The following is a 26,654-nucleotide window of genomic DNA, read 5'->3' as shown; positions in this document are numbered from 1 at the left end:
AGCCCCCAGGCCTTTTCTGGATCCTGCAGCTGGAGGTTTCTAGCCTTCGGTGCTAAGGGCTCTGCGTATCTCTGTGATCATTCCTTCAGCTGTTTGCTGAGCACTTTTGTACCAGTCCTTGGGAGCAAAGGACCAACAGGCACCGTGTGTTTGGAAGGTTCTAGCATCATGTGATGAACTCCGAGGTGGGGCAATGGGGACACAGGACTGAAGTGGAAGTGGGGTGTCTGGGACGCGTGCTCAAGGGCGTCCTGTGGTATTGAGACTTAGTGCGAAAGCTGTTCCCCCACAGGAGATTAGGGGATGGGGTAGGTGCCCTGGGGACCTGGAGAAACATGGAACCTCAGAGAAATGGCTCCTGTCTCTGTCACTGGTCTCCTCCCATCTCCCCATCTGGTCACGGCTTTGAGAGGACAGTGTCCATGCGCTGCATCCCGTGGGCTCCTGCAGAATGACCCTGACTCGGAAGTCAGGCTCCAGCAATGTGCTGTGGGGTTCAAAGGCAGCCTGGCCGTCGGTGGAAGGGAGCTGTCCCCAGTCACACTGGCCCTCCTCCCTGCTGAATGCACATGTTGCGTCAGGGGAGGGGCCAGGGAGCCCTGGAATGTTCTGGAACTCAGGAGCCACAGGGCCTTGGAAGGGAGCTAGGGCCAGTGTGGCTGATGGTGGAAGTCGAGACGGGGAGACTGGAGAAAGGGGAGGCCCGCCCCAGCCTCCAGCCTCCATGCTAGGCCTCCCAGCTCGCCTCCTAACCCAGCCCCGGGCCGTGCTGACTCCTACTCACAGAGGCAGCCCCCCAGAATGGATACCAGCACTTGAGCACCACCAGGTGAAGATTCTTGACTCTGGTGATCATGTAACCCCCAAAGAACAGGTGAATCATAGCAATGGCGCAGTGGAAGACCTGGGTGGGAGGAGAGGGGGTGGCTGAGGTGGGGCACTTGGCGGCAGACCCCGGGGGAGGCCGTCAGGGACCAACTCCTGCCATCTCTAGTGCACTATCAGGGTCCTAGTCTGCAAGGAAGGACACTCCCCAGGACCCGCTGCAGGGGCTGCCAAGGCCCCCATGCCGGCAGGGGCATCTGTCCCTGGGGCTGGCTCTGATGGCTGCCACCCTGGGCCCTGCTCACACCTCACAGGGCAGCAGGTGTGGGCAAATTCTCCTCCTCCTGATTTTTAAATTTTAGGATGAGCATTAAGCACGAAGCTGGAGACCTCTTCCTCCCTGTCTCCCGGGACCTCTGATCCCCTCTCCTCCCCACCCTCCCTCAGGGGCCCAGGGAGTGGACACTCACGCCCAGTTCCTGGAGAAGGTCGTTCTTCCAGGGTTTCTCCTGGGGCCTGTTTGGAACCAGAAGCCTGGGCTGGGTGCTGGTCCTGGGTGGATCTGTCTGCCCAGGCTGGGATGGGCTGAGGCCCTCCCACGGTGGGAGCTCCTCCATGACAGAGCTGGGGACAACTGCTGCCGTGGACTCGGGCTGGGGACCCTGGCTGTGGGCCAAGGAGAAAGGCCGAATCAGCTGGTCTGGTTTCTGAGGTTTGTACTTGGGTGAGATGACACTGGTCACTCCTGCCCTCTGACTGGGGCCGTTCAGAACAGTGCTGGCCCTGTCTGGTAGCCCCTGGTCAACATCTGATCTGGAATAGTCTGGCCCCTGGGGATGGAGGTTAGCAGCTGCTCCCAGTCTTTCTGGGTCACAAGGACACAGTCCCCATCTACTGGGCCAAGTTGGGCCAAGTTGGTGGCAGGGGGGGATTGAGTTGGTGCCTTATTCCCCACAGCAATGCCCAGGCCTCCTAGGTTTGCAGGAATAAGGGAAGAGAAGGGAAGAAAACTGCTGAGGACTTTGTGAGAGCTAACCCCGAGTCAGGAGGTCAATACTGGACAGTATCAACACCAACATCACCAGCACTCGGTCTGTTCCAGGCCTGGGATGAGCATTGCGCAGGCACCACCTGATTTTACCATCATTCTGGCACCAGGAGGCAAATACTGTCTTCACTCTCATTTCACAAGAGACTCTGAGAAGTGAAGCCACTTGCCCACGTTTGCTCAGCCAATAAATGACCAGGACTGGAAACATGGCAGGCTGACCAGAGCCTGTGGGCATGAATTCTTCACATACTGTTTGCTCTACAAGTGGAAATGAATGTTCTGGATATTTTAATGGGTACCAGAAAGGGAGGGGGAAGCTGTGGAGAGGGCTAGAAGCTTGCCAATCTGGACCTGGCCCTGACAGTGTGTACTGACACCACGGGGTGCATCAGCGCTTCGGGGGCTGCTGGGGAGACAAGCGGAAGCCTTCCTTCCTCAGGAGAGCAGGGAGCTGGGAGGGGAGCATGGGACCCGGCTTGTGGGATGGAGGTGGGAAGTGGGTTCCCCCTGAGGGTGGGCTCATCAGTGAATTCTTTACAGGCTGTGGGTGCTCTCAGGTTCTTTATCCTGGAAGAAATAAAATAAATGGGGGGGGGGGGCGCAGTTCTCCTTGATTTTCAGACTGACCTGTGAATTCAGGAGGTCCCGGGGGAACACCCCCATTTTTTAGGTTTGGTTTTGTTATGTTTCCCACTGAGGTGCTGGAAAGAGCACCTTGGGGGGTTGGGAGGGACTAGTAGCCCAGGTGACTGTCGTGGACAGGGAAGAGAGGAAGGGATATTACCCAAGGGACATTGCCAGCATTGTGGAGGAGGCAATTTTGCAGGCCAACCTCCTTCAATTCCCAGGAATTCAGTACTATTACATAGAGGAGGAGCCCAAGGTTCAGAGAAGTCCAGTGCCTTGGCCCAGGTCACACAGTGGGGAAGTGCCTGGGATTGGAACCATGTATGGTCTGACTCTATTGCCTGTGCTCTTGGACCTGGGTTGCTTGGTTGATACCTCCACTGACCAGCAGTGACCTTGTGGGGTAGTGAGTATCTGGGCTCTAGAGAGGACAACCACCTGGACATTCACTTATGGGCACTGTGGTAGGGAAAGTGGTTCAGATATCCAACAAGAATCCAATAAGATTATTCAAGAACACAGAGTAACCTTTCTCAAAGTATGTTCCATGGAGAATTGATCCCAACAGGTCTGCAATAAAAGGGTTTCATGGTCAAATAACTTTGGGAAACCCTGGATATCATTTTCCTCTTTCACTTCTTAATGGCTGTGAGGGTTCCTACAGGGGTGTACCCTTAGCATTAAGGGAATTTCCTGAATGGAATTGGCATACAACCCTTTTTCACATGGTCCAATGATTCTATGCAGTTGGTATTCTGGAGGGTCTGATTTTGGTCCAACTGACCTTAAACTTCCAAACCTCTGGTTCTGGAGGTTTTGATTTTTATTTTTTGACCTTCTTTGCAGCTTTCTTGTGGGATATGTACCACGGTGGAGGTGGGGATTGGCTCTGATCTCTCAGATTACTATCCACGGGAACTGTTTCTCTCCTGGGTGGACCCTGCTCCAGGGCCTTCCTATAACAGGAGGAGAGGAGCTGCAAGCCTTTAGCAACCCCCCACCCCCACAGCTAGAGAATGCCAGAGGGAAGGCTTGGTGAAGTCTCACTGCCTCTGTCCAAGACCCAGGGTGAACTGAGTCCTGCGATGTGCATATCCTGTGGCCCCGGCCCACCGCACCTGCAGGGCTGCTTTGGGGTGAAGGTCGGCTGGCAGAATGGGGGCAGAGGGGAGGAAATTCCTTAGCATTGTCCCCTCCCCAGGGACCACAGTCCAGCCAGCCTGGCATCCCAGGGACACCGAGCAGGGTTTTGGTGCTCAGTACAGGGCCGTGAGCACCCTGGGTCCTGCACACTCCCCTTTGCTCCTGCGGCCCTGGGAGGGCAGGAACAGAGCTGGGCAGGAGCCTCTCGTCCCCCAGAAGAGCAGCAGAGTGGGCTGGACCACCAGCACGGAGAGGGGACAGGCCAGGGCCCCATCCTGGCTCTACTCCTGGGAGCTGTGACCTGGGTACGACTAGACATCTCAGTGTCTGTCTCTCCTCATCTGCACACAGGGAGCCTAGGGCCAGCCCTGGCGCATGGGCTGTGGGGGTTAGGAGAGAGGTCACAGATGCTGGGCCCGGCCCTTACGGCCCTTAGTCACCAGTGTCAGCCAGCTTAGCTCCCATCTATCACATGCCTGGAATCCCGCCAGCTGGGCCCCACCTTGCCCTTGTTTGGTCTCTGTCAAGACGGGACACATCCCACCTCTGTCATTGGGAGTTGACAGTTTACTGCCTCCACCTGAATCCTGCCACAGCAAGAGGGGCGGGGGAGTGGGGCTCCTGGGGGTGGGGGAGGTGGTGGGGAGGGACGGAGAGCTCCCAGCGGATCAAGCCAGTGTCCTGAGAGCCCGGACTGCCGTTCACGGGTTTGTCTATGGAGTTCTGAACTGGACACCATAGCGCCCCTGCAGGAACCAGTGAGATCTGTCCATGGCAGGTCTGCGGTCGGTCATGCAGGAGGAGAAAACCCGGACATGAATAATGTGACCCTGGTCAGACTGTGCAGGGAAAGCCGAAAAGTCAGGGAGAGCTTCTGAGGGTGTGCGTGTGCGCGTGTGTGCGTGTGTGCGCGTGCCCCAAACAGAAAGGTGGCAATCAGAGGCTCCGAGTAGCACCATGTGATAGAGGCTGGTGGGGACCTTAGAGGATCGGGTTTCAGTGCTCAACAGTTAGAAAAAGGCTCGTGTATGTTCCAAGGCCACCCCCTTCAGTGCCTCAGGTTGGGGTCCTGGTGTAAAGGGGAGGTCACCTGCAAGGGGCCCCAGGGTCTGGGGGAAACAGAGTCCTCTGCTCTGGAAAGGGTGGTCCTGGACAGGTCCCTGTCCTCTGTGGTCCTCTGCTTTCTCCATATTGTCTCTGTGTGTATGTGTCTCCAGGACTGGATCAGAGCGGACGGAGGTTCCTCCCAGTTCTAAGGGCAGTGACTGGCAGCAGGATGGGCTCTCCCTGGGGCAGAGGCTGATGGTGCACCCACATTGCAGATCCTCCCCACAGCGTGGGACACCCATTCTCTAGCTGTGGGGTGGTGGGTTGCTAAAGGCTTGCATCTGCTCCCTTCTGGGGATTTAAATGACACCCAACCACCTCCAACCTTACAGACAATCACTGACTAGATGGGTATGAAACTTGGCCCTCTTGCTCGCCCACCCACCAAGCTCACATGGAATCGCAGAGACATCCCCCTCTTTGTGAGGAGGGCCCACTCACCTGGCCTGAGGACCTCCTCTCTGAGCTTCTGCCATGTCCTGCACCCTGAGCTGCCTCGGCCCCACAGAGCGCTGGGAAATCAGAACATCTTTACAACGTTAGACTTTGGATCTCTTCCCTCCTGGACCCACCCCCTGCTTTACGCCCAGCTGCGTAAAGCTGTCAGAACTTCTCCCATCCCCAAACGCAGGCAGGGGAACATTTTAGTGCCCATCATCTCTTTTTTTTGGTTGCAAAGACGACATTGACAGTTGATCCTGTTTATGATCTTGGCATCAAGGTGCTTGTAATCGTCACAGAGTCAGAGGCTGAGTGTTTTGAAAGAATCTTTTTAATTTTGGTAAATTTCAAGCATTACAAAAATGGAGAGAACGATGTCACAATCCCCCCTCATCCCGTCCCCAGGCCAGGGCCGTCATTGGTTCTTGACTGGCCTTGTTCTCCTGGCTGGTAAGCAAAACCCAGACATCCTGCCGTTCCGTTTGTAAGCACTTTGCTGTTTACTCTAAAGACTCAGACTCTTTAGAAGTAGGACCACGTGATCACCACTGTGTAACTTAAATGAAGTCCTGGTGTCCACCGAGGCGTGCTCAGTGCAAAAGCCCGCAGCCCTGCAGATCTCTGATGTGCATTTAGAAGCCACTTGAGTCCAGGAAATACACTAGGGGTTAGAAACGCCTGTTCTCATCCCAGCTTTAGTACTCACTAGGTATAAAGTACCAAGTCCATGTTCAAGTTTATCCGATTGTCCCACAGACGATTTGTTGGCATCGGGATCTGGGCATGGCTGGTGGATCGCATCAGGCAGCCCCGGGCAAGCTCTCTGGCTTTGCCCTGGCGCCCTCTCCCACCCCTCCCCGCGCCCCTGAGCACGGTGCCCGCTCCGGGATCTGCAGGTCCTCTGAGAGCTTCTTTGGGTTCAGGAGGTGGGGAGCTGGGCTCCCTTTTCTGTCTGGCTTCTCTCTCCAGCTTCCCATACTGAAGCAGGGAAGCACCAAGCAAGGCTTCTCAGACGGTCCCTCCCCAGTGCCCGGGCACAGTGACTTCAACTTGCCGAGCACAGCCTAGCACGTCTGAGCTGGTGCAGGAATCCACCTGCCTGCCTTCAAATCTTGATTCTACCACTTCATAGTCATGTGGTCTTGGGTGAGTTATTTGAACTCTCCGGGACTCAATTTTCCCTTCGGTAAAATGTGCTAATAGTACCTGGGAGTTACTGGAGGGTTAAAGGAGTTTGTGCATGGAAGATGCCCTGTGGACACCTTGACTTTAGGACTTTTGACCTCCGAACTGGAGGGCAGTAAATTTGTGTTGGGCCAAGCCACTACATTTGTGTTCACTTGTTGTTCAAGTCGCAATAGGGGAAAAGCAGATCAGAGAGGCCAGCCTGCGTTCTGGGTGGGTCAGTGGTGTGACACTGGAAAGGCAGGCATGGGGAGGGCTGGGCAGAGACCTGGAGGGGAGAGAGGACAAGGGCAGGCGAGGCCAATGGGTGGGAGTGGCCTGTAAACAGAGACCTGAAGGAGGATGGGGGGTTGAGCAGGGCAAGTGGGAGAGCAGGAGGCAGGCAGGGACAGCTTCCCAGGCAGAAGGGCCTCGCAGAGGTCCTTGGTGGCTGCCAGGTCAAGCGCAAGAGGAGGGTCAAGGCTGTGGGGCTGGGGGCTACCTCTCTGGTGGCTCCAAGAGCTAGAGTTTGTACTTTAGCCTGAGGGCAAAGGAGAGTCTCAGATGCTGTCTGGAGAGCAGTGAGTCAATTACTTTGACGCTTTAGAAGAAGCCCCACGGCTGTTATCTTTCCAGAGATGGGTTGGACAAGCCTGGGCCATGGGTTGGGTTGGGGGCAGGGTCCTGAATGCCAGGATGCAGGTGACAGATAATGACCAGTCAGAGTCTGGGGGGAAGGTCGGAGGAGACTGGGCTGAGTGGAAAAATCGAGAGCGAGGAGAATCCAGGGGGCAGAGGGAACATGGGGCTGAGAGAGGAGGGACACATGCTGGGCTTCTGGCCGGGGCAGCAAAGTCTGTAGTGACACCCGCTGTCATCAGGGACACCGGTGGGAAAGGGGCTTGTGTTGATGATATAAATTCCTCCCCAGTGGGGCATGCAAGGAGGTACTGGAGCTGCCTCAGAGAAGAGATCTGGGGGGAGGCAGAGGGTGGGGACAGATGGCTAATGTGAGCTCTGTGAGGGCAAGGACCTTGGCTAACATCTGCTGTCCCCGGAGCCAGGACTTATCATAGGCATCCAAACGCCGCTGCTGAGTAGATGGTTAAATGAAAGCAAAGCAGCTTGAGATCACACAGGGCTGTGTGCTGTGCACAGGGGAGAAGGCGACATTAAAGAAATGGCTAGAGTGATTATGTTTAAAATCAGGGCTTTAAGAAGCTCACTGATTCTGGTGACAATGAGATCAATGACAGAGATTTCAGTGGGTCAGGAAGTGGGGACTGTGGTAAGGAGAGGACAGAAAACCCAGAGCTAGAGGGACGTAGGGGACAGGATGGTATTTTTAAAAACTGGGAGCAAATGAAATACAACCCATTTTCACATCTGCCAAGTATAAATGAGCAGAAACGTAACTGTGGTGGGTAGATTCTAAGGGCCCCCCACTCACCCTTCTCTTTGAGAGTGGGTGGGACCTGTGACTTGTGTCTACCAGAGAGCTTGTTACAAAGAGATGGGCGGTGGCTTCTGTCATATCATTACTTTGTTATGAGGACTGCCTCCTGCTAGCAGGTGGCTCTGGAGAGCTGGCTTTGGAGAGGTTGATGGGGTCAGAGGTCCATGGGGCCCAAGAAGCCAGCCTCTGGGGCCACAGGCAACTGAACCTCATAGCCAGAAAGAAGCTGGGGCACTCAGCCCCAAAGCTTCAAGGGAACGAATGCTGCCCTCAGCCTGAGTGAGCCTGGAAGCGATTCTTCACCATTTGAGCCTCCAGATGAGAGCGCAGCCCTGTTGCCCCCTTGACTGCAGCCTGAGAGTCGCAAGGCAGAGGACCTCCCTGGGCTGTGCCCGGATCCGGACCACAGGCACCGCTTGATAGTGACTGTGTGTGGTTTTAACCATTAGGTTTGGGTTCTGCAGAAACGGGTCAGTAAGACGGTACCGCTTTCTAATTTTAGCTCCACCTTTTAAAGCAGAGGTGATAACATACAGTGGAGTGTTTGAGTGCATCCAGGTAATTTTTACTCAACCACATCCTCATGGCTCAGATCAGGACACAGAGATGCCCCACGCCCTGCTCAGTCAGTACTGCTGTTTCCTAGGGCAGTCAGCTGTGATGACATTTGTCACCATTCGTTTTGGAGGCCCGTCCTCAAAATTCATATCAACAGAACGAAACTCCCAAAGTTTGCCTTTGTTTTTTTTCAGTTAGATTCATCCATGCGTTGGATGTCGATTGGCGGTTCTTTCACATCGTTCCTTTTGAATCTGTCTACTGTAATTTAATTACCTGTTCTAGGACTGATGGACATTTGAGAAGCTCAAGTTTTATTATGAATAAAGGTGTCATCCAGAGCTCTTGCACCTGTCTTTTGGTGACATTCACTCATTTCTGTTGGGTATGTATCCAGGAATAGAATGTTGGGTTAGAACACGTGCATGGGGTTCGCTGTAGTAGATCTGGCCAAACTTTTTTTTTTTTTTTCCCAGTGTAGTCATTTTATTATCCTGTCACCAGCAATGCAGAAGAAGCTGAGTCTCCAAACCCACTGGTGTTAGAAGTTAGTCCTTTTAATTGTAGGCCTCCTGGAACATTGTGGAATCTCCTTGGAGTTTTAATTTATGTTTATCTAATGACTAATGATGTTGAACACATTTAATGGCTTTTTTTTTTTTTTTTTTGGTACCAGGGATTGAACCCAGGGGTGCCTTCACCAGTGAACCACATCCCCAACCCTTTTTATTTTTTTCATTGTGAGACAGGGTCTCACTAAGTTGCTTAAGGCCTCACTAAGTTGTGATCCTCCTGCCTCAGCCTCCCAATCCAAGCCACTGGGATTACAGGTGTCTGTCACCGTGCCTGGCTTTAATTAATGCCCATTTGGACATCCTTCTTGGTGCAGTGGCTGCTCAAGTCCTTTGCCCATTTTAAATTAGGAGTCTATCTTTTCTTTACTTATTCCTAGGACTTATTTACATATCCCTTCATGTGAGATCTCTGTCAGATATTAGATATTTCAAAACATTTTCCCTTGTCTGTGGTTTGCATCTTCACACTCCTGATTTTTTGCTAAACTGGAGTTCTTAATTTTAATAAATTCCAATTTATCAGTCTTTTTGTTTATGAAAATTGTTTTTTTTGTGTGTGTCCAGCTTAAGAAATCCTTGCTTATCCCAAAGTAATAAAGATATTTTTCTTATCTTTTTAGAATCTTGTTTTAATTTTAAAGTTTGGATCCAGGACTCATTTAGAATAAATTTCTATGTATGGCACAGGGTGGAATTAAAGTTTTTTTTTCTTTTCTATACCAATATCCAATTTCCTCTGGAACCATCGATTGAAAAGAACATGCTTTCTCCATTGGACTGCATTTGGGCCTCTGTCATAGCTCAAATGACTCAGTGAAGGTCTCTTTCTGGGCTTTGTTGTTCCATTGGTCTGTTTGTTTATTTTTGCATTAAAATTATGTTTTCTGAATTATTGTTTTACACTATGTCTTGAAGTCTGGTCATTTCAGTCCTCCAACTTTGCCTGTCTTTTGAGTTTTTCTTGGGTCTACTAGGTCCTTTGAATTTCCACATGAATGTTAGAATTAGCTTGTCAATTTCCTCTCGAACAGATCACTGGAATTTTGAATATGATTCTATTGACTCTACGGATACATTTTGGAGAAGGATGACTTTTTAACAAATCAAGCCATCCATGAACATAGTATATCCCTCTTCATTTACGTAGACCTTCTTTAAATTCTTTTAATAGTTCTGTAGCTCCCAGCATTCTTCATCTTCATGGACATTACACCTCTACCTCCCTTTGCCTCTCAGTGCTGGAAAGATTAAACTTGCAAATTCAGGATAACTCAGTCACTTCTATGACTTCCAATTTACAAGTTCTGTTCTTTGTGGCCTCTGCTGAAGTCTCTCAGTGGTGGACACTGTCCCTTTTATTTGCTGTAAAGTCTTCAAAAATCCACATTGCACATCCGGCCCTCCCTGGAATGCACGTGGGGGCACAGTCCAGGCACAGCTGCAGCCATCTTTACACTGTGGCTCCATGCTGTCTGGACAGGGGACATCTCTAGGGGACCTCCAGTCTCCTCAAGTTCCAGACTGGGATTCGAGGGAGTAACCCAGCTCTTTAGTTCCTCCTAACTAATCTGTGGTATGTGGCCCCCTCACAACCTTTGAGGGACTTAGTTAGCAGTGGACAGTGGGCTGGGCTGTGACCTCAACTTGGGGCTAACCTCCCTCTTCTTTCAGTTTCTCCTCTTTACCTCCCAAATTTCTTCCCTTCTTCTCAGGACCTCTGATAAACCTAAGTCAACCCTTAGAAGTTCCTGAGGTTAAAAAGTAAGTCATTGCAATGAGACAAGCTTGAAATTTAAGCCACACAGTTTATTTTCCTCTGTGGTATGGATGAGACAAACCACGCATCAGGACCTGTGGATACTGGGAGGAAGGTGTCTCCACGTCCCTGGGAGACCCAGTCCAGGTCCCATGGACACCTTCAGGGACAGCCTTGTTCCTCAGGCAGTGGGGGTGGGGGAGGAGCATGGAAAGGTACAGAAGGGTCCCCAGCCACCCTGGGAAGGGAGGACAGCTTCATTGTGTACCACAACATTCTGGAACATTCTGGGTTCTGAACTTTATGACCTTCCAAAGTCCTGTGGGCTAGGCTAGGTCTCAAACTGAGTCTCAACCGAGGTTGGGATTTCCCCCAGGGAGCAGAGAGAAACCCTGAGCAGCACCAGGGGACATCCCTGGAAGGGTGGGTAGGGCTCAGGGACCGAAGGACATGAACCCTGGATATCAGCCTAGCATTTCTTAGGAAAGAAACCACTGGGGAACACTTAGTGCCACCACATGTGTGGCTTGGAGGGGACATCTGGGGAAGGGCTGCTCTACATGAACAAGGAGGGGGTGGGGAGAGTCCGAAGAGAGGGTAAAGGCTGGACTCCAACCTGTGTGAGTCACAGCTTGCTACTCGGAGGACTCCTTGGGCATATATGCCACATTGTCATAGGCAGGGGGCGGGGAGGCTGCTGGGCTGGGGATGTTGAAGTCTGTGCTGAAGGCATTTGGCAGGAAAATCACAGACTGCGAAGAAAAGGAACCGAGTCAAAGTCCTGGAGCCCTCTGAAGCCTTCGGGGTGTGTTACAGTAGTGCCCTCTTGTGGGCACTCTGAGAGCAGCACCCTCGAGACGCATCCTGCAAGCCCGAACTGCAAACTCGGAATTTGTCATTCACTCAGCCAATATTTAGGAAAATATTTGCTGGGTCCAACTACGACCCAGACACTGGGAACACAGCAGTGAGTAAAGCAGACAAAAATCCCATTTCTCTAGGAGCTAACCCCCCCACGTGTGTTCCCTCCGGACTGTCCCTGTCCTGATTGAGGACTTCCATTCACAGGAACTGCTGGCCCATAGCTCTGGCCTCCAGCCTCCTGCATTTGGCAAATCCTCTGCACTGTTTTCCTGAACCCAGCTCACTCCCCTGCTCAAGACCTTCAGGAGCCCTCCCACCCCACCCCCGGCAGCCATCCCCACCCCTTGCGCTTCATTTTCNTTACCAGGCAGCTGGTGTGGTTCTTCTCGGCTGCCACAGAGAGGGACCCAGAGATGATGAACTGTGGGAAAGAGGGGCCCAGTGAGGCTTCAGCAGGGACACTGTCCAGGGCACATCTTGCCAGGGCTCTGTGAAGAGGTCACGGGTACCAGGGATAGGGCAGCAGCTGCTTCCTGGCCACCAAGCTGTCTGCCTTCTGGCCAGGCACATCGGGGTCTCTCTCAAGGGTCTAAAGGAGTCTGTGAGGGTCTGTCCAGGGAATTGGGGCCAGCGCCTCCAAGGTAAGTGTTCCCACTGACATCATATCACGGCTTCATGTGGAAGACTTTGTTGTTTTTTAACATTCGTGTATCCAGCATGTACTAAGTGGCGGCCATGTGCCAAGAACATGACAGCTGGAGAAGATGGACAGGGTCCCTGCTCTGCTCTCACGGGGCTTCTGTCCTGTTGGGCAGCACAGACACTTCACAAACACTGGAGAAAGGTAGGGGGAGTAGTGACCAGGAGCCGCTGGGGGTACTTGAGGTTGGAGGATGGACAGGAGAGGCCTCTGAGCTGCAGGGAGAGGTGCAGAGTTTGTGGGGTGCAGAGGCTGGCTCGAGGGATGGCTTCCGAGGGACCAGCCTCATGGCGCCCATGTGCTGGGCAGTCGTCTCTAGGCTGGCTCTGTGACCGGCTGGACTGCGGGCAGGTGGCAGTGGCACTCAGTGGTTCTGGGTGCCGCACTCAGCAGGCCTGGCAGCTTGTGGTTCGCTGCTGCCATGCTGGAGAGGTGCAGGGACGGGTCACCTGGAAAGGCCAGAGGGAGGCGGTGAGGTCCCAGAGGCCCTGGGGACACAGGGGGTCAGGACTAGGAGGGAGCCACCACAGCCGTCCAGGCAGTGAGCACCAGGGTGTGCGATAGAGGAGGAGAGGTGGGCAAGCGCAGGCCTTGCTCTGGAGGGCAAGTCCATGGCCCTGCTGGTGCGCTGATGTGGGAGTGGGAGGAGGAGTCCAGGATGACTCTTGGCATGTTTTTGGCTTTGGCAACTGGTGGATGGCGGTGTCTTTTGCCAAGATGAGGGAGGAGTAGGGTTGGAAACGGGGCAGGAACTGAGCTTAGTTTTGAGATGTGGAGTTGCCTCTTCAGCATCAACTGGCTGTGTCAAGATGGCACTGGATTTAGAGTCCAGCTCCCAGCGCTGGAGGCCAACAAGAGAGGCAGTGACTGGCCCAGGACTGCACAGAGGAGTCCCAGCTGGAGCCACATCTCAGCTGTCCTGTCTCCTTCCTTCTGTGCCCATGGGGACTCCTGTGAACCTCTGAGGAAAGCTATCCATATGTACTTTCTGGGGTCCCCAGAGGCCAGCAATGTGCAGACCCCATGGAATGATTAGGTGTTGAGGCTGGGGAAGTCCTGCCTGGGTCTCCTGACCCTGATGTCTCCTGAACTTGAAGAGCAGGTTCTTATTTTAATTTTTCCCTTCTACCAAGTTTGACGTCTCTCTGAGGCATGTTGTGTGATACAGCCTGGCAGGAGGGAGCTCAGGAAAGAAGGGGACTCCTTTCTTTCTCCCTGTTGTGATTTTTTTCTTGTAAAGTGTCCAGCTTGCCCACATTTCCTCCAACTTTGGGTCACTCTGGGCCATTAAGAGTTAGCGCCGGTCCTCAGGCATGGCCAAGTGACCATCCGTCTCTAGCCATGGCGTGTCAGCAATTTTGGCCTCTCTGGACCCTATATTTTGGGCGTTTGGCCTCTTGCTGGAGGCTGCCTGGACAGGGGAAGAAAGATGCTATGTCTGTGTTTGCTTCCCCAGGAGGCCCTCCTGCAAACCTGACTCTCTCTCCATAAGGGGAGTCCTCACAAATGACAGTCACCATTAGCTGCAGAACTTGAGGGCTAGTCACTGGCTCTGTTCTGTATTATCTCTCGATTTCCTCAGCAAACTACGGAATGGTCAGGGCTGCGGCTAGGAACCCAGTTCTTAGTTGAGGAAGTTGAGGCTTGAGTTTCAGTGACTTGCCTAAGGGACTTCATGATAATAAGTGGTGGGACTGGGATTCAGACCCCACTGGCCTGACCCCAAATCTTTTGCCAAGGCGCGAACGGTGTTCACTTTGCAAACACTGAAAGGCGCCTTTCCCACTGGAGATGAGAAGGAGGCCCTCACCTGGTTCTCCAGCAAGGGTGGGCAGCTGGCCAGTGAGGTGTGGTCAGAGGAGTGGGCTCAGGGCTTTCTGGGCTTTCTGAGCTGGTCAGACTCCCTGGGGCAGAGTTCAGAGGGAGCCGAGGGGTTTGGATGTGGGGTGAGCCTTAGGCTCAGGTGGTAGGCATGTGGCTGTGCCATCCTTTTTTGGCAGCCTGCTCTGGCTCTTTGCTGGAACCTTCCCTACCTAGGAACTGACGGTCAGGCTCAGGTTTGGGGTCAGGAGTTGGACTTAGGCTCTGGTTCTTGTAGGAAGTGCTTTAGGTCCTAGCTAGGAGGAGATGAGCCCAGGACAATGTGGGGGTGAGGCAGGGGGACCCGTGAGACTGGGTGGGGGCCCTCAGATGGCCCCGCACTCACGCAGGCTCCTCCCCAGAAGGGGACGCCGCCTTCGATGAAGAGCATCCCCAGGTGGCCGCGGCGGACCATGAGCAGCACGCTGCCGAAGCCCAGGTGGATGAGGCCGATGAGGATCTGCGCCGTCTGCGGGAAGCAGCCAGGGCTCAGCCCGCGGGCCGCCGGCTCCACGCCGCCCCCTGCCGGCCCGGGAGGAGAGCGCGGCCGGCCAAGGAACTCAGATCCCATTCTTTGGAGGCGACATCATTATAACATCCGTAAGAGACAGTTTTAAGAGAAAGCCAGCTCCCCGCAGCCACGGGACCCACAGGGCAACGATCCCCGCGGCTGCATCTGCTTTGTGGTCTGAGTCCTGCTTCTCCAGTATGGCTCTGTGGCTCTCTGGTTTTCCTGGTCCCAACACTCTGCACTGACCGCCTCACTTGCCCTTCCTGTCCCCTGCTGTCTGCAATAAACATGGCCTCGAGCATCCTTTTCATTTCGCAGTCTCTCCCTCATCCTTCCCAGTTTGGGTGGGCATGTCCACAGAAGGCAAATGCCTCATCTCACCCCATCCCCACAAACTGGCGCCTAGCTGCAGCCAGTCAGGCGACATCGCCACCTGGCTCCTGGGTTCCCCTGTGGCCACTCCCCCTGCTGGGTGGACCTCCCTGAATCCCTTCTGGTTCTGACAGCTGCCCGATTCGTGAATCATTCTTTGCTCAAACAAACAGTTGAGTGTAGTTTGTTTAAAGATTTTCTTTTAAGCAACACGCAAGGGCGTGTCCGTCTATCCAACCATCCAATATTTTATTCCCTCCAAGAGAATAATATCTCAATGCCACCGAGACTGGAATAGAGCAGTGAAGGTCATCATTGCTGTCAATGACAGGAGCTGGCTCTTGGCTACACTGTCTTGGTCCCCTGGTCCCCTGTCCGTCCTTCCTCCACTCATTACATCCCAGCCCTATCAACCTTCTGTCTCGTTCTTGAACAAGCCACCTCCCTCCCACCCAGAGGCCTTTACACTTGCTGTCCCCTCACCCCGAGGATCCTTCCCCTCACCCACCCGGGGTCAGATCTTCCCTCGACTGCCTTCAACCTGACATTTAGGTTTTAGCTTCAAGGTTAGCTCCCCAGGAGAACTTCCCGGCCCTTGCTGGTGTTGCCCCTCCCCCACTCCCCCACCCTCATCAGCCTCATTAGTTCTCTGAGTCATTTGTCCCCCCCNTACCCCTAAAGCTTTGGGCTCTCCGGTCAGAAAAGTCTCCACTGGACGCAGGTCGGGCTGCTGGGTGGCCCTGGGCGCCTGCGCCCCCAGCGGTGGTTCCTCGAACTGCACGACCCCTGGAGGCTGGCACATGGACGGGGGCAGAAGGGCGGGAGGCGGGCGGAGGCCGCTGGCATTGCTGGGCGGGATGACCACGAATACCCCGTTGCTGGCGGGAGGCGCGGACATGGTGCTCAGGGGGCCTGGGAAACAAAGGCTCGGGATAATAATGTACCGATGGAGGCTAGACGCTAGCATAAGGCTTCGTGTCTTTCCTTACTGAAGGCAGGATGTGGTCCAAACCTCTGGTCATACTGAGGAAGCCGAAAATTAAGGAGTGGAGGTAGGTCCCAGGACAAGGGCTCACAGGCAGATAAGACCGAGACTTAACTCAGGTCTCTTTGATGTCAGAGGTCCTGACCTTAAACTCTTGTGCTGTATTATGTGAAAGACACCCCCCACCCCTTTATTTTTGCTACACTGGAGATCAAACTGAGAGCCTTCTGTAGGCCAGGCAAGAGCTCCCCACAGAGCTACAATCCCAGCCCAAGGGGGACATTCTGAAGGAGCAGGTACTTAAACATACTCATTTCCCCAGAGAGGGTAAGTGACTTTACCAAGTACACACAGCTAGTGCAAGGTAGAGGTTAGCCAGAGAGCCGGCTTCTTTACCCTTAGTTCAGGACTTACTCTTCCCTTCCTGCCTCTCAGTCTGCAGCTGTTGAACTTGTGCAAATAATTCCCCTGGGTGGGTTCCTGCTGTGGGAGCCCTTCTCTTTGACAAATGTCATTATGTTGCCAAGATGACACGGGTTATGGAAACATTGGGTATGGATGGTCTGGGAAAACATTTGAGAGAAACCATCCATTAGCCAGGTGTCGGAGATGAGTTAACCAGGAAAAAGCAGGGTGATCCGTCTGGTGGATTTTACGACATTAAACACAGTCAACCTTCTTGTTGGCCTTCTGAGCAGAGTGCAGCATTTCAGGACACAGCTCCGGACACCGGCAGATTTTGGTTACCTCCCCTTGCCTCAGTTCCCTGACCAGTAAAGTGGGGATAATAACACTGGTACCAGCCTCATAACACCCCATCAAAGCCATTCCTTACCGTGCTTAGGCACAACACTCATTGCCTGAAATATTTTCTTTCTTTTTTTTGGCATTAGGATTAAACCTAGGGACACTCAACCGCTGAGCCTCATCCCCAGCCCTAGCCCTTTTTATTTTTTATTTAGAGACAGGGTCTTGCTAAGTTGCTTAGGGCCTTGCTAAGTTGCTGAGGCTGGCTTTGAACTCGTGATCCTCCTACCTCTGCCCCTCCAGAACTACTGGGATTACGGGCATGCGCCATTGTGCTCAGCTCCTGAAATATTTTCTTAAACATAACACATATATGTACATGTGCATCTGTGTGTGCATATATTAAACTGTATACACATGTGTGTGCCAGTCGCTTAAAATGAACAGCTAGTGTGTGTTTCTAGTGCCCTGAGAGCTATTGCGCATGTCCGCCGGGAGGCAGCAGCTCACAGACTGTGCAGCAAGTTCTCTGAAGTGGGTCTGCAGTGGGTTCTCTGCAGGCCTCGGCGGGTGGGTCTGCCCGCGATGCTGGGGTCCTTGGGTTTGCCTCCTGTGTGTCCTCTGGGCAGCCTGTGCTGTTTGCTCTGGGACAGGTCTGAGCTCTGTTGGAGGACATGCTAGGCAAGGGTCAGTGTGGGACCTGCAAGAGTAAACCAGACGGGAGAGCAGCACGGGCTGTTGGGCGAGGCCTGCAGGGACTGGGGACTCTGGAGACACCGAGGACACACTGGGTGACAATCTGCAGCCGCGGACATTATCTGTTCACTGTAAGTGACTGGTTTATATGTATTAAATTTGAGGCCAGTGGTGTTATAACAAACCACATGGAGAACGAGGTGTAAGTCACTGCACATTTGAAGGGCTTGCTAACAAGGCTTCCTCCAGCCAGGGTGCTGTGACAACACGTGACAGCAGGAACAGGTCTCCATAGGGATTATGCACTGACCTCCCACACAACGCTCACTCTGTTGGGGGCTCTCATCTGCATGAACCCACGCTAAAACGATTATTAGCAGGCATGAACATTGACTAGAACAGGATTGGCGAACTTTTTCTCAATCAGTGAATATTTGGGGCCTTATGGAACCACGTGGCTTCTGTTGCAATTAGGAAGCTCCTCTGCTATAGCGCAGAGCAGACATAGGTGGCACACACACAAATGGATGAGGCTGTTTCTGTGAAGCATTATTGACAAGAGCAGGCGGTGGGCCATGTGTGATCAGTGGACTGCAGCGTGCCATCTCTGTTCTTAGAACACGGCCTGGCACACAGTAAGTGCTCAGTGAAATTCACCTACTGCTTTAAATAACTGCTGCGTACAGTGATTATTTGCTGGGCAAGATGTGAATATGCAGTGAGCTGTCCTACCTTTCTATATAATAAGGGGAATGATGGCTGCTGCTATAGTTTGGATCCCAAATGCTCTTTTGTTAAATGCCTGGACTCCAGCTTGGTGCTCTTGGGAGGTGGTGGAGGCTTTAAGGTGGGACTTGGCCAGGCGCAAGCTTACAATCCCAGCAGCTCAGGAGGCTGAGGCGGGTAGATCGCAAGTTCAAAGCCAGCCTCAGCAACTTAGTGAGGCCCTAAGCAACTTAGTGAGACCCTGTCTCAAAATAAAGAATAAAATGGGCTGGGGATGTGGCTCGGTGGTTGAGTGGCCCCAGTTCAATCCTGGTACCAAAAAAAAAAAAAAAAGGAAAAGAAAGAAAGAAAAAAGAGAGAGAGGCGGGACTTGGGGGAGGTCCTTAGGTCATTGGGGGTGTATCCATGAAGGTGACTGTGGGATCCTGGACCCTCCTCTTCCTCTTTCCTTCCTGACTCTAAGGGGCCTGGTCTTCCTCGGCCTCATGCTCCTGCCATGATGTGCTGACTCATCACAGGCCCAAAAGCAACAGGGCCAACTGATGGATCATGGACTGGAGCCTTCAAAACTGTGAGCCAGAATAGACCTTTTGTCTTTATAAGTTGATTATCTCAGGCATTTGTTACAGTATTGGAGAGCTGGCTCATACAGCTGCCCTCTTGCCTCAGAGGTTGTTAGGATCACTGCAAAAATGGACAAGAATGTCCTGGAAGATAGGAAAAGAGCAGTGAAGGGCTGTGCTCAGGGTGACTTGGCTAGTAAATGGCAGAGTGTGGAGTCAAGCCTACGCGTGTCCCAGCCAAAGCCTGTGTTTGTCCCCAGGGGCTGCCTCGAGGGGAAGTCACGCTGTTCTTTGACCATTGGTCTGGCCCACATGTTCTGGTTGCCTTCAGGTCTGGTGTGGCCACATGACTTGTTTTGGTGAAATGAGTGTCTGAGAGGAGGGTCTAGTGGTCAGTGCAGGACCCCACAGAGCTCCTCTTCCCTGTGTCACAGTGACTAGCAAAGTTCCATGCAGAGGGCATTCTGTTTACCTGGGCCCCTGAGTAAGCAGGACGTGGAACCTGAGGAAGAGATCAATCTTTGTTGTTTTAAGCCATTAAGATGTTTGTTACAGCAGCATAACCTGGCTTCTCCTGACTGCTACCTCCTCCAGAAATGAATATCTGTAACTAACACACACACACACACACACACACACACACCACAATCCATGCCCTCGAGGAGCCTAGAGTCTGGAAGGAGGAGCAAGAGAGATTTGCAATTCAGTTCCACAAACAATTATTGAGCATTTACTGTGTGCACTGGGCTCAGGTCCTGGGAGTCCCTGTGAAGTAGAAGAGACCACTGCCAGGAGAGAGAGGCTGGGGAGATGGGGGAGGCATCCCTGATGGACCTCAGGGATGTCTTCAGGGGGGACAGGGCCTAAACCGGCGACCCTGAGACTGCTCTTCTCACCCCCTCCTGCAGGCTCCTTCCCTTCCTTCCGTCTGTCTGTCCTACCCACTGGCCTTTTCCCTCCCTGCCAGACATATTTGGGAAGATGAGGCAGTTTCTGGGGACATCAGTAAATAAAGACTGTCTGCCCTAAGAGTCCATGAAAATGGGATGAGAGAGACCAAGGGCAGGAAGATGGAGAATCTAGTTGAGGATGACCCACCCCATCGACAGGCTTTTGACTTTCTCAGGTGTGAATAGATTCAGAGAGGGTGAGTGTCACCCTCCTGGTCACACAGCACCTCAGTGGCAGAACTGGGATGGATCTTAGAACACCACCTCTCAGTAGGAATGACAGTGACATTATGGGATTCATACGCTTCTGGGTTAGAAGCAGGCTTTCTTGGAGTGAGGGGACTGATGCTTGAACTTGACTCCTTGAGGAAGGTTCCAGATCATCAAGTTAAAAACCAGTGGGGGTGAATGCATCTGCCAGCTCCCCTTCTCCGAGGAGATTCATTAAGGCAAAACCATGTTCTCACTTTCATCTGGAAGGACATCTTAACAGCAGCAGGGCAGGAAGGACACCATTTAAAGGCACAGACCTAACTCGGGAAGGCTCACCTCTGGGTAGATGTCATTTCACGGGGACAGTTGAAATCTGCATCTGAGACCCACGGTGGGTTGTGGGTGCCTTTGTGGACCTTCTCTGGGGCCAGGAGGGCTCTGGGATCTCCTCAGGGCTGAGCCACCCAGAAGGAGGCGCATGTGTAATTAGCAGCACCTCTCTCCGGTGGGTGGTGAGAAGTCTGATAAAACAGACCTCGTGATCCTGGGGGCGGGGGGACGAGAAGACACCTGCAAAAATAGGCTCTCTGCCCCAGGCAGGTTACGTGGCAATCACAAGCAGGAAAGTGTCACAGAGTTCCTGAGACTCAGGAGCCGCTCTCTCCCCACCCTCTGCAGCCCTGGGTGAGGGATGGGCCCATCTGCTACTTTCGAGACCCACCTGGTCTCTGTGCCATTCTAACCAACCGCGTGCCCCAACACTGCTGCGTGCGTGGCAGGCACAGGCAGGTGGAAAAGAGGGAAGGTCACAGCCCCTCACCTCCAGGAGTTACGTGGCAGCCTCCTTCCTGTACAGAGACAAAGAAAACACCCTGGCCTAGATAGACATGAGGGGTCAGCTGTAGTGACAGCTGTGACGGCCCCTTGTGTGCACAGCCCTTCACAGTTTACAAGCTCTCACAGAGACCCGTCGACAGCCCTGAGAGGCGGGTAGAATGTGCCCACTCTGCAGTCTGGCAAGCTGAGGGTCAGAGGAGCAGTGTGGTGGGGGGCCAGGCTGTGGGCCTTGGAGGCTGAATGTGTCAGAGGCGTTCACGCTGAGGTTTCGGCTGAGACCCGACACTGGGGTGAGCAGTGCCACCAACGGCCCAGGGGGAATTGCAGAGAGGAGGTGGCTGGGAACCTGCTAGGTGACTTTTACACCTTCCCCACAGGGTGGGAGTGGGGTCGAGAGCAGATTTGGGGAGAGAACATTTAGAATGGGGGGAGGAGGGGGACACACCCTCTTTCTCCACAAGGGTGTAAGGAGGCTGTGGGGCAGAATTCCTGTGTAGGCCCTGCGTGTCGGGACTCCAGAGGTGAGCGAGGAGGTTTTGGGTGGGTACCCAGGGGAGAGACCCTCAGTGATGGGCATCTCCGCAGAGCCCGTGAAACACCCCTGCAGAGAAGGCCCGGCCTCAGGGGGATTTGCCAGCTCAGAACAGCCCCTGGCAAGCACATGCCCCCGTCTTCTCCTTCCCCATCATCCAGCCTCTCAGTGCCACCCCGAGCCAGCTGGGCCGCAGGGGAAGCCGGTGGGAAAGGGAGGGGACCACGCAACGCCCTTCTCACCTGCCACACAGCACAGGACTGGACGCTCTGAGGCTCTGAGCCAGAGAAGCTTCAGGACTGCCCCGGTCGCTTCTCTCGTCACTATGGCTGTCAAAAGAGGGGGATGCCCATCTGGTGCCTGAATCTGGCACGCAGGAGGCCTCGGATACCTGCCGGCTTCTGCTGGGTTGGCGACCTTGGGAGCAGATTCTGTTACTGTGCCCGTTTGTTTTGCAGACGAGGAAGCCGAGGTCAGAGGCAGGCAGTGGGAGGTGGCCATGTCCTGGCCTCGCTGCTGCTGAGCAGCCAGGGATCCCTTGGGAGCCCTCGTGGCTTCCTCTTTATGCCCAGGCTGGGGCTGCTGCCTAGGGAGGTGCGAGGGGACAGAGGCTCCAAGTGGGGCATCTTGCACGAAATGCACAGGAGCACAGCTCGGGGGCAGCAGTGGTCAGGCCACAGGCCCTGGGGTCAGCCCGGGGAGCATCCATACTACCACCACGTGGGCTTAGCCGGCTAAGTGACTTGGGCAAGAGGCTTCACCTCTCAGGGCCTCGGTTTCCCCGTCTGTCAGCGGGGGTGGCTCTGGTGTCGGTTGGGGTGGGGTGCTCCAGACTCCAGGGGATGCTGCTCGACTCCCCCACTGCCAGCCTTGCTCTCAGGACCCCACAGGACTTTGCTCCTTCTGCCCGAGTCCAACCCTGAGGCATTGGACTCCCAGGAGGCCATCCTGGGCTCCTTGATGTCAGCCCTTCCAGGACAGACCTGGGAAGGAGGCCAGCACAGGCTACCTGGACGGGGAGGCAGGCTCCACCCCGAGGGACGGCGCCACGCCCACCACGGTTCCATGCACTGTCTCCCCCAGAGGTGGGTGGCCAGGACAGCCCCTTCCTTCCCCGGGTCTCCGTTTCCCCCTCCGCAATTGACGGGAGACAGTCTTTGTCCTGAAGCCCTGAAAACCCCTGCTGAGCCCTCTCTTTCTCTAGGAGAAGGGCAGGACAGGATGCCTGTGTCTGGGTTAAAATTATTCCTCTGGCCAAATGGTGGAGGTTTGGGGTGGGGGTGAGATTTCCCTGGGAGATGGCTAGGACCTGGGGTCTTGGGGGAATACGTGAGTCATCTCAGTCCCTGGCTTTGAGCAGAAAAGGCAGATGCTCCTCCTTTGCCCCTACCTGCCCATGCAGGAGGGCCCCAGGCCCTGAGCTGAGGTCTCTGCCAGTGGGTGGCCCTGGGAACGGTCCTGTCCCCCTGAGTGCCAGGTGAGGGGGAGACCCACAGGCCTCAGCCTTCTCTGTCCAGTGGTCTCTTCCTCTCCCTCCCTGGGGACCCCATGCATCCCCTTCCCCATGCCCCCATCATGTCAGGAGGCCGGTGGGTACTCACCCGGCTGCCACGGCTGCTCTGCTGGCCACCGGCTTCCCGCTGCCTCTGTTCTCCCGCATTCACACATTTTCGTGTGAGAGCTTTGCTATGCGCGTGGGGCTTGGAAATCACTCTGCTTGTGAGCCGCGCCTCTGGGGAGTGATCAAGTCCCTCCGGGTTCTGAGCACCCCCCTGCTCTGGGCCAGCAGAGTGGCTGAGGAAGTCGCTCAGGGGTCACTGGTCTCCCAGCCCCCAGGGCCCTGAGGGAGCATCAAGCCTTCCACCCACAGGACGCTGAAGCCCACAGAGGCGGGCGAACTGCTGGGGTTCCTCTGTTTGTGTCACAGCTGAGAGGGGGGTCCATGTGGCCTTCACCCTCCTCCCACCCAGGAGACTTGTGCAACCTTAGATCAAGGACCAGGTGGCCCACGGTGTTCCCGGCAGGAATGGAGGGTGTGTGTGTGAGGTGTGTGTGTAGCGTGCACAGTGTATTCAAGCGGCAGCGGAGGATTTGCTTATCAGTTTCTAGGTTCAGATTCTTGCCAAAGTACCTCTGCACAGGTGTCTCTGCACAAAGTCTGGGAGCCCACGCAGGATCCACAGGCCGGGGCCAACTCCCAGCTAACTCAGAACAGGGCAGGGTGCCACACTGACCCTCATAGCTCTCCTCACCCGTGTGTATACACACCTCTGGCAGCAGGGACTGAAGTCCATTTTCTCCAAACCCTTGATACTGGGCTGCCCTGGGACTTCCTGTGCCCCTGGGCGGCAGGAGGGGGCATGTCCTTTCTGAGACGAGGCTCTGCAGGGCCTTGCTGGCCTCTGGCTCTCTTGGTACTGTGAGCAGCAGCGTTGTGTCTGGGCCAGACTGCTGGAGGGTGGGGCACATGGGACAGCTCACCAGCCCGGTTGTCCCTGCAGTGGCCCCCACAGGGGCAGTCACAGTTTGGAGGGCACCGAGCTGACCGTCAGCAAACACCAAGGCATGAGGGGCCCTGCCAAGCCCAGGTGGGATCCGCCAACTGATTGGCTGCAGGGAGTGCTCTCTGCGGTGTGTGTGGGGTTGGGGCTGTTTGCTCTGTGTGCAGTGTTTCTGCGGCGACAGCCACGTGAAGCCTTTATGGTGGCCTCATCGGCTCTCATATAAGCAACTCCACAGGCCAGGCACCAGATAAGGCAGCGCCGTGGATCATAAAAGGACACTTCGAGGTGTGGCGCTGTGGCCTCCCCATGCTTCCAGCGGGGGACCAAGGCCTCTCTGGCCTCGCCCTGCCTTCCCTCTCGCCCTTCTCCTGGAGAGCAGGGAGGGGCTTTCTCTGAAGTCCCATCTGCCTAGCGACAGACCCTCCAAAGCCCACACGATTGTCGTAAACCCTCTCCCACCATTTTATCAACCAGGGAAGACGTCTTACTGTCCCAGGAGACTGAAGGTCAATGTCACAGCTATCACAGGCTGTCACTTATTCTCCTGTAGACAACTTTCATTACCCAGTGAACTTCATCTACATAAGGAGGCACCATTGTCTACACTTCCCAGAGCCCAGACCTGTGATTCTGCAGCCCAGGAAGCGTCCAGCCAGGGGCCCTGGCACCAGATGGGTTCTGTGAGATCCTGTGTGCGCACACGTAATAAATTTGAAATGTTTTTTCTCCTGTGAATCTGTCCACTGTCAGTTTATTTTATAGTATCATAGGGGTGCCAGAGCAGTCCCCAAAGGTGGTTAGTTTTGGTTTTTTTTTTTTTTTTGGTATGATGATGAAGCTAAGTGGTTCAGTCCATCAAAGATGTCACTGATGTTTTCATTGTTGCCATTGTTACTACTCTTGATGGTCCAATTAGTCCCTTTTTGGCCTTAGCTGTATCACTGAGGACATCTACTGTGGAATCGTGTAGCATAGAATCTTCTGAGGTTGCCTTTTCCACCAGATGGTGGTGTGTACTGAAGGAAGGCCGTCACCCTCAAATATACCTCTTTTTTTTTTTTCAAGAGGCTTTCTCCAATTTATTTCTTTGGGAAAGGAAAACAAAAAGTCTTTCCATCATATATGGTAGAGATGAATATTTATATATTGTTATGCTCGAATTCGGGACCCCCAAAGACCACCAGAGACCAAGATCGATGTAAACAGCAAAGAGGTGTTTATTGTGAGCTAGCTCGGTCCTCCACATGCGCACACAGCAACTGGTGACGCTGAGAGGCCCCGAGCCCAGGGTTTGCAGCAGTTTTATACATTCTTTGGAGAAGGCAGGGACCCCACATACATCATAGCATCTCTTGGCAAATCATCACACACCGCGGGAAAATCAAATAACAACTCTAAAACATGATTAGCACATTCACTGGCGGGAACAAGTTGGGTGATTGGTTAGTACAAGAGGGGGATTCCTTTGAACTGATTGGTTTAAGCCAAGAGGGGTGTACGTGCTGAACTACATGGTTTCCCAACACGTTATCAACCACCATAAACTACTGGGGGGGTCATCTGGCATCCCAGGTATTTCCCTGTCTCATGCTGATTGGTGGCTGCTAGGGGGTTGCTATGGGTCTCTACCTAGCCTGACTGAGTCAGGGACACCTGGCGCAGCAGATCTCTCCTGTTATTTGTAGATAAACCACTTAGCGGGGTGGGAATGTGCCTAGGAGTGCTCTGTGGGTCTTTCTAAGGACAAAGGTCATGTCCCTTCCTTGGACAGGCTTTGCTCTGAGGTACAGGCTGGTTTTTCAATATAATTTATTTTGTGGTTGGACATCCCAGAGCTGAATCCAACTAGGTCTCTTGACATAAAGTTCCTTTTGAACTGAAGGCAACTGGGAAGTAGCCAACACCAGGAGGCAGGTTTTCGACCCTCCCTGCCCTTTTCTGCCTAGAGGCAGGAGGTAAATTCACCTTTACTGCAGATGCCTAGAACCTTCTCAGCGCAGAGATGGCAGGACTACTGTCTTAGCAATCTCTGGTGTGTTCACCTTCCCGTTCTCTGCGTTTGGAAGTCTAAACCTGCTTCCCTTTGTTCTGCCGGTTCCTCTAGGAATTCCTCACCTCTCCACCTCCCCACCCAGCATGCTGAGGCTGAGTCCTGCAGCTCCCTGAGCTCCTACCTTGGGCTGTGCCCCAGCCCCAGCTGTTCTTTGCTGAAGATGCCGAGTTCCGAAGGCTGCCTTGAGTTACTTTATAGGAGGAGAACCCAGGAGTGGGGGTGCCTTGACATATGGTAAGTGTGTATTTTACTTTTTAATGATCAGCCAGAGTTTTTCCCAGACTGGCAGCGCCATATGCAATCCCTGACAGTAGCCTAGGGGACTCCGGTTGTTCTGAGTTTTCTCTAGCACTTGGTATTTGCCCGTTTTTAGTTTGAGCTATTCTGACAGGTGATTAGTGCTGTTTTGTCATAGCGTAAAGGCTAATGACATTGAACTTCTTTGCATGTACTTATTTGCAATCCCACATTTTCTTTGTTAAACTAGTGAAGTCTTTATTCAATTTTGTTATTAGATTGTATTCTCAGTATTGAGTTTGGAGAGTTCTTTATAGTCTTTGTCAGATATATGATTTGCAAACATTTTCTCCTAATTTGTGACTTTTTATCATTTTTTTTGTACTAGGATTGGACTCAGGGGTGCTTAACCACTGATCCACATCCCCAGCCCTTCAAAATTTTTTCTTTTTACATTTTGAGACAGTGCCTCTCTAAGCTGCTGAGGCTGGCTTTAAACTCATGATCCTCCTGCTCCAGCCTCCTGAGCCGCTGGGATGGCAGGTGTGAGCCACTGCACCTGGCAACTTTTAATCTTTTCTATGAGATGTTTTACAGAGCA

The 26,654-nt window shown here is 53.5% G+C and overlaps 2 protein-coding genes across 2 annotated transcripts in view; both read right to left on the bottom strand.

The window, feature by feature from the left end:
- Ms4a10 (membrane spanning 4-domains A10) overlaps window positions 1-1,525 on the bottom strand; it is a 6,034-nt gene extending 4,509 nt beyond the window's left edge. Inside the window, exons 1-2 of the mRNA XM_015506781.2 lie at window positions 1,296-1,525; window positions 785-904 (exon numbers count right to left, since the gene is read on the bottom strand). Of these exons, the coding sequence (XP_015362267.2) occupies window positions 785-904; window positions 1,296-1,442 (267 nt within the window). The 5' untranslated portion in view covers window positions 1,443-1,525. The remainder of the gene's footprint in view (window positions 1-784; window positions 905-1,295) is intronic.
- A 9,224-nt stretch (window positions 1,526-10,749) lies between these two features.
- Window positions 10,750-22,919, bottom strand: Ms4a15 (membrane spanning 4-domains A15). The gene is made up of 5 exons (XM_015506776.2): window positions 22,861-22,919; window positions 15,684-15,858; window positions 14,474-14,596; window positions 11,932-11,988; window positions 10,750-11,464 (listed from the first exon to the last, which is right to left on the bottom strand). Exons 1-5 carry the CDS (start codon window positions 22,917-22,919, stop codon window positions 11,339-11,341), a joined length of 540 nt encoding a protein of 179 aa, XP_015362262.1. The 3' UTR covers window positions 10,750-11,338.
- Window positions 22,920-26,654: the final 3,735 nt, after the last annotated feature.

Source organism: Marmota marmota, unplaced genomic scaffold (genome assembly GCF_001458135.2).
Source record: "Marmota marmota marmota unplaced genomic scaffold, marMar, whole genome shotgun sequence".
NCBI lineage: Eukaryota > Metazoa > Chordata > Mammalia > Rodentia > Sciuridae > Marmota > Marmota marmota.
The sequence above is the reverse complement of the archived record's forward strand: the minus strand, read 5'-3'. Positions and strand labels throughout refer to the sequence as shown.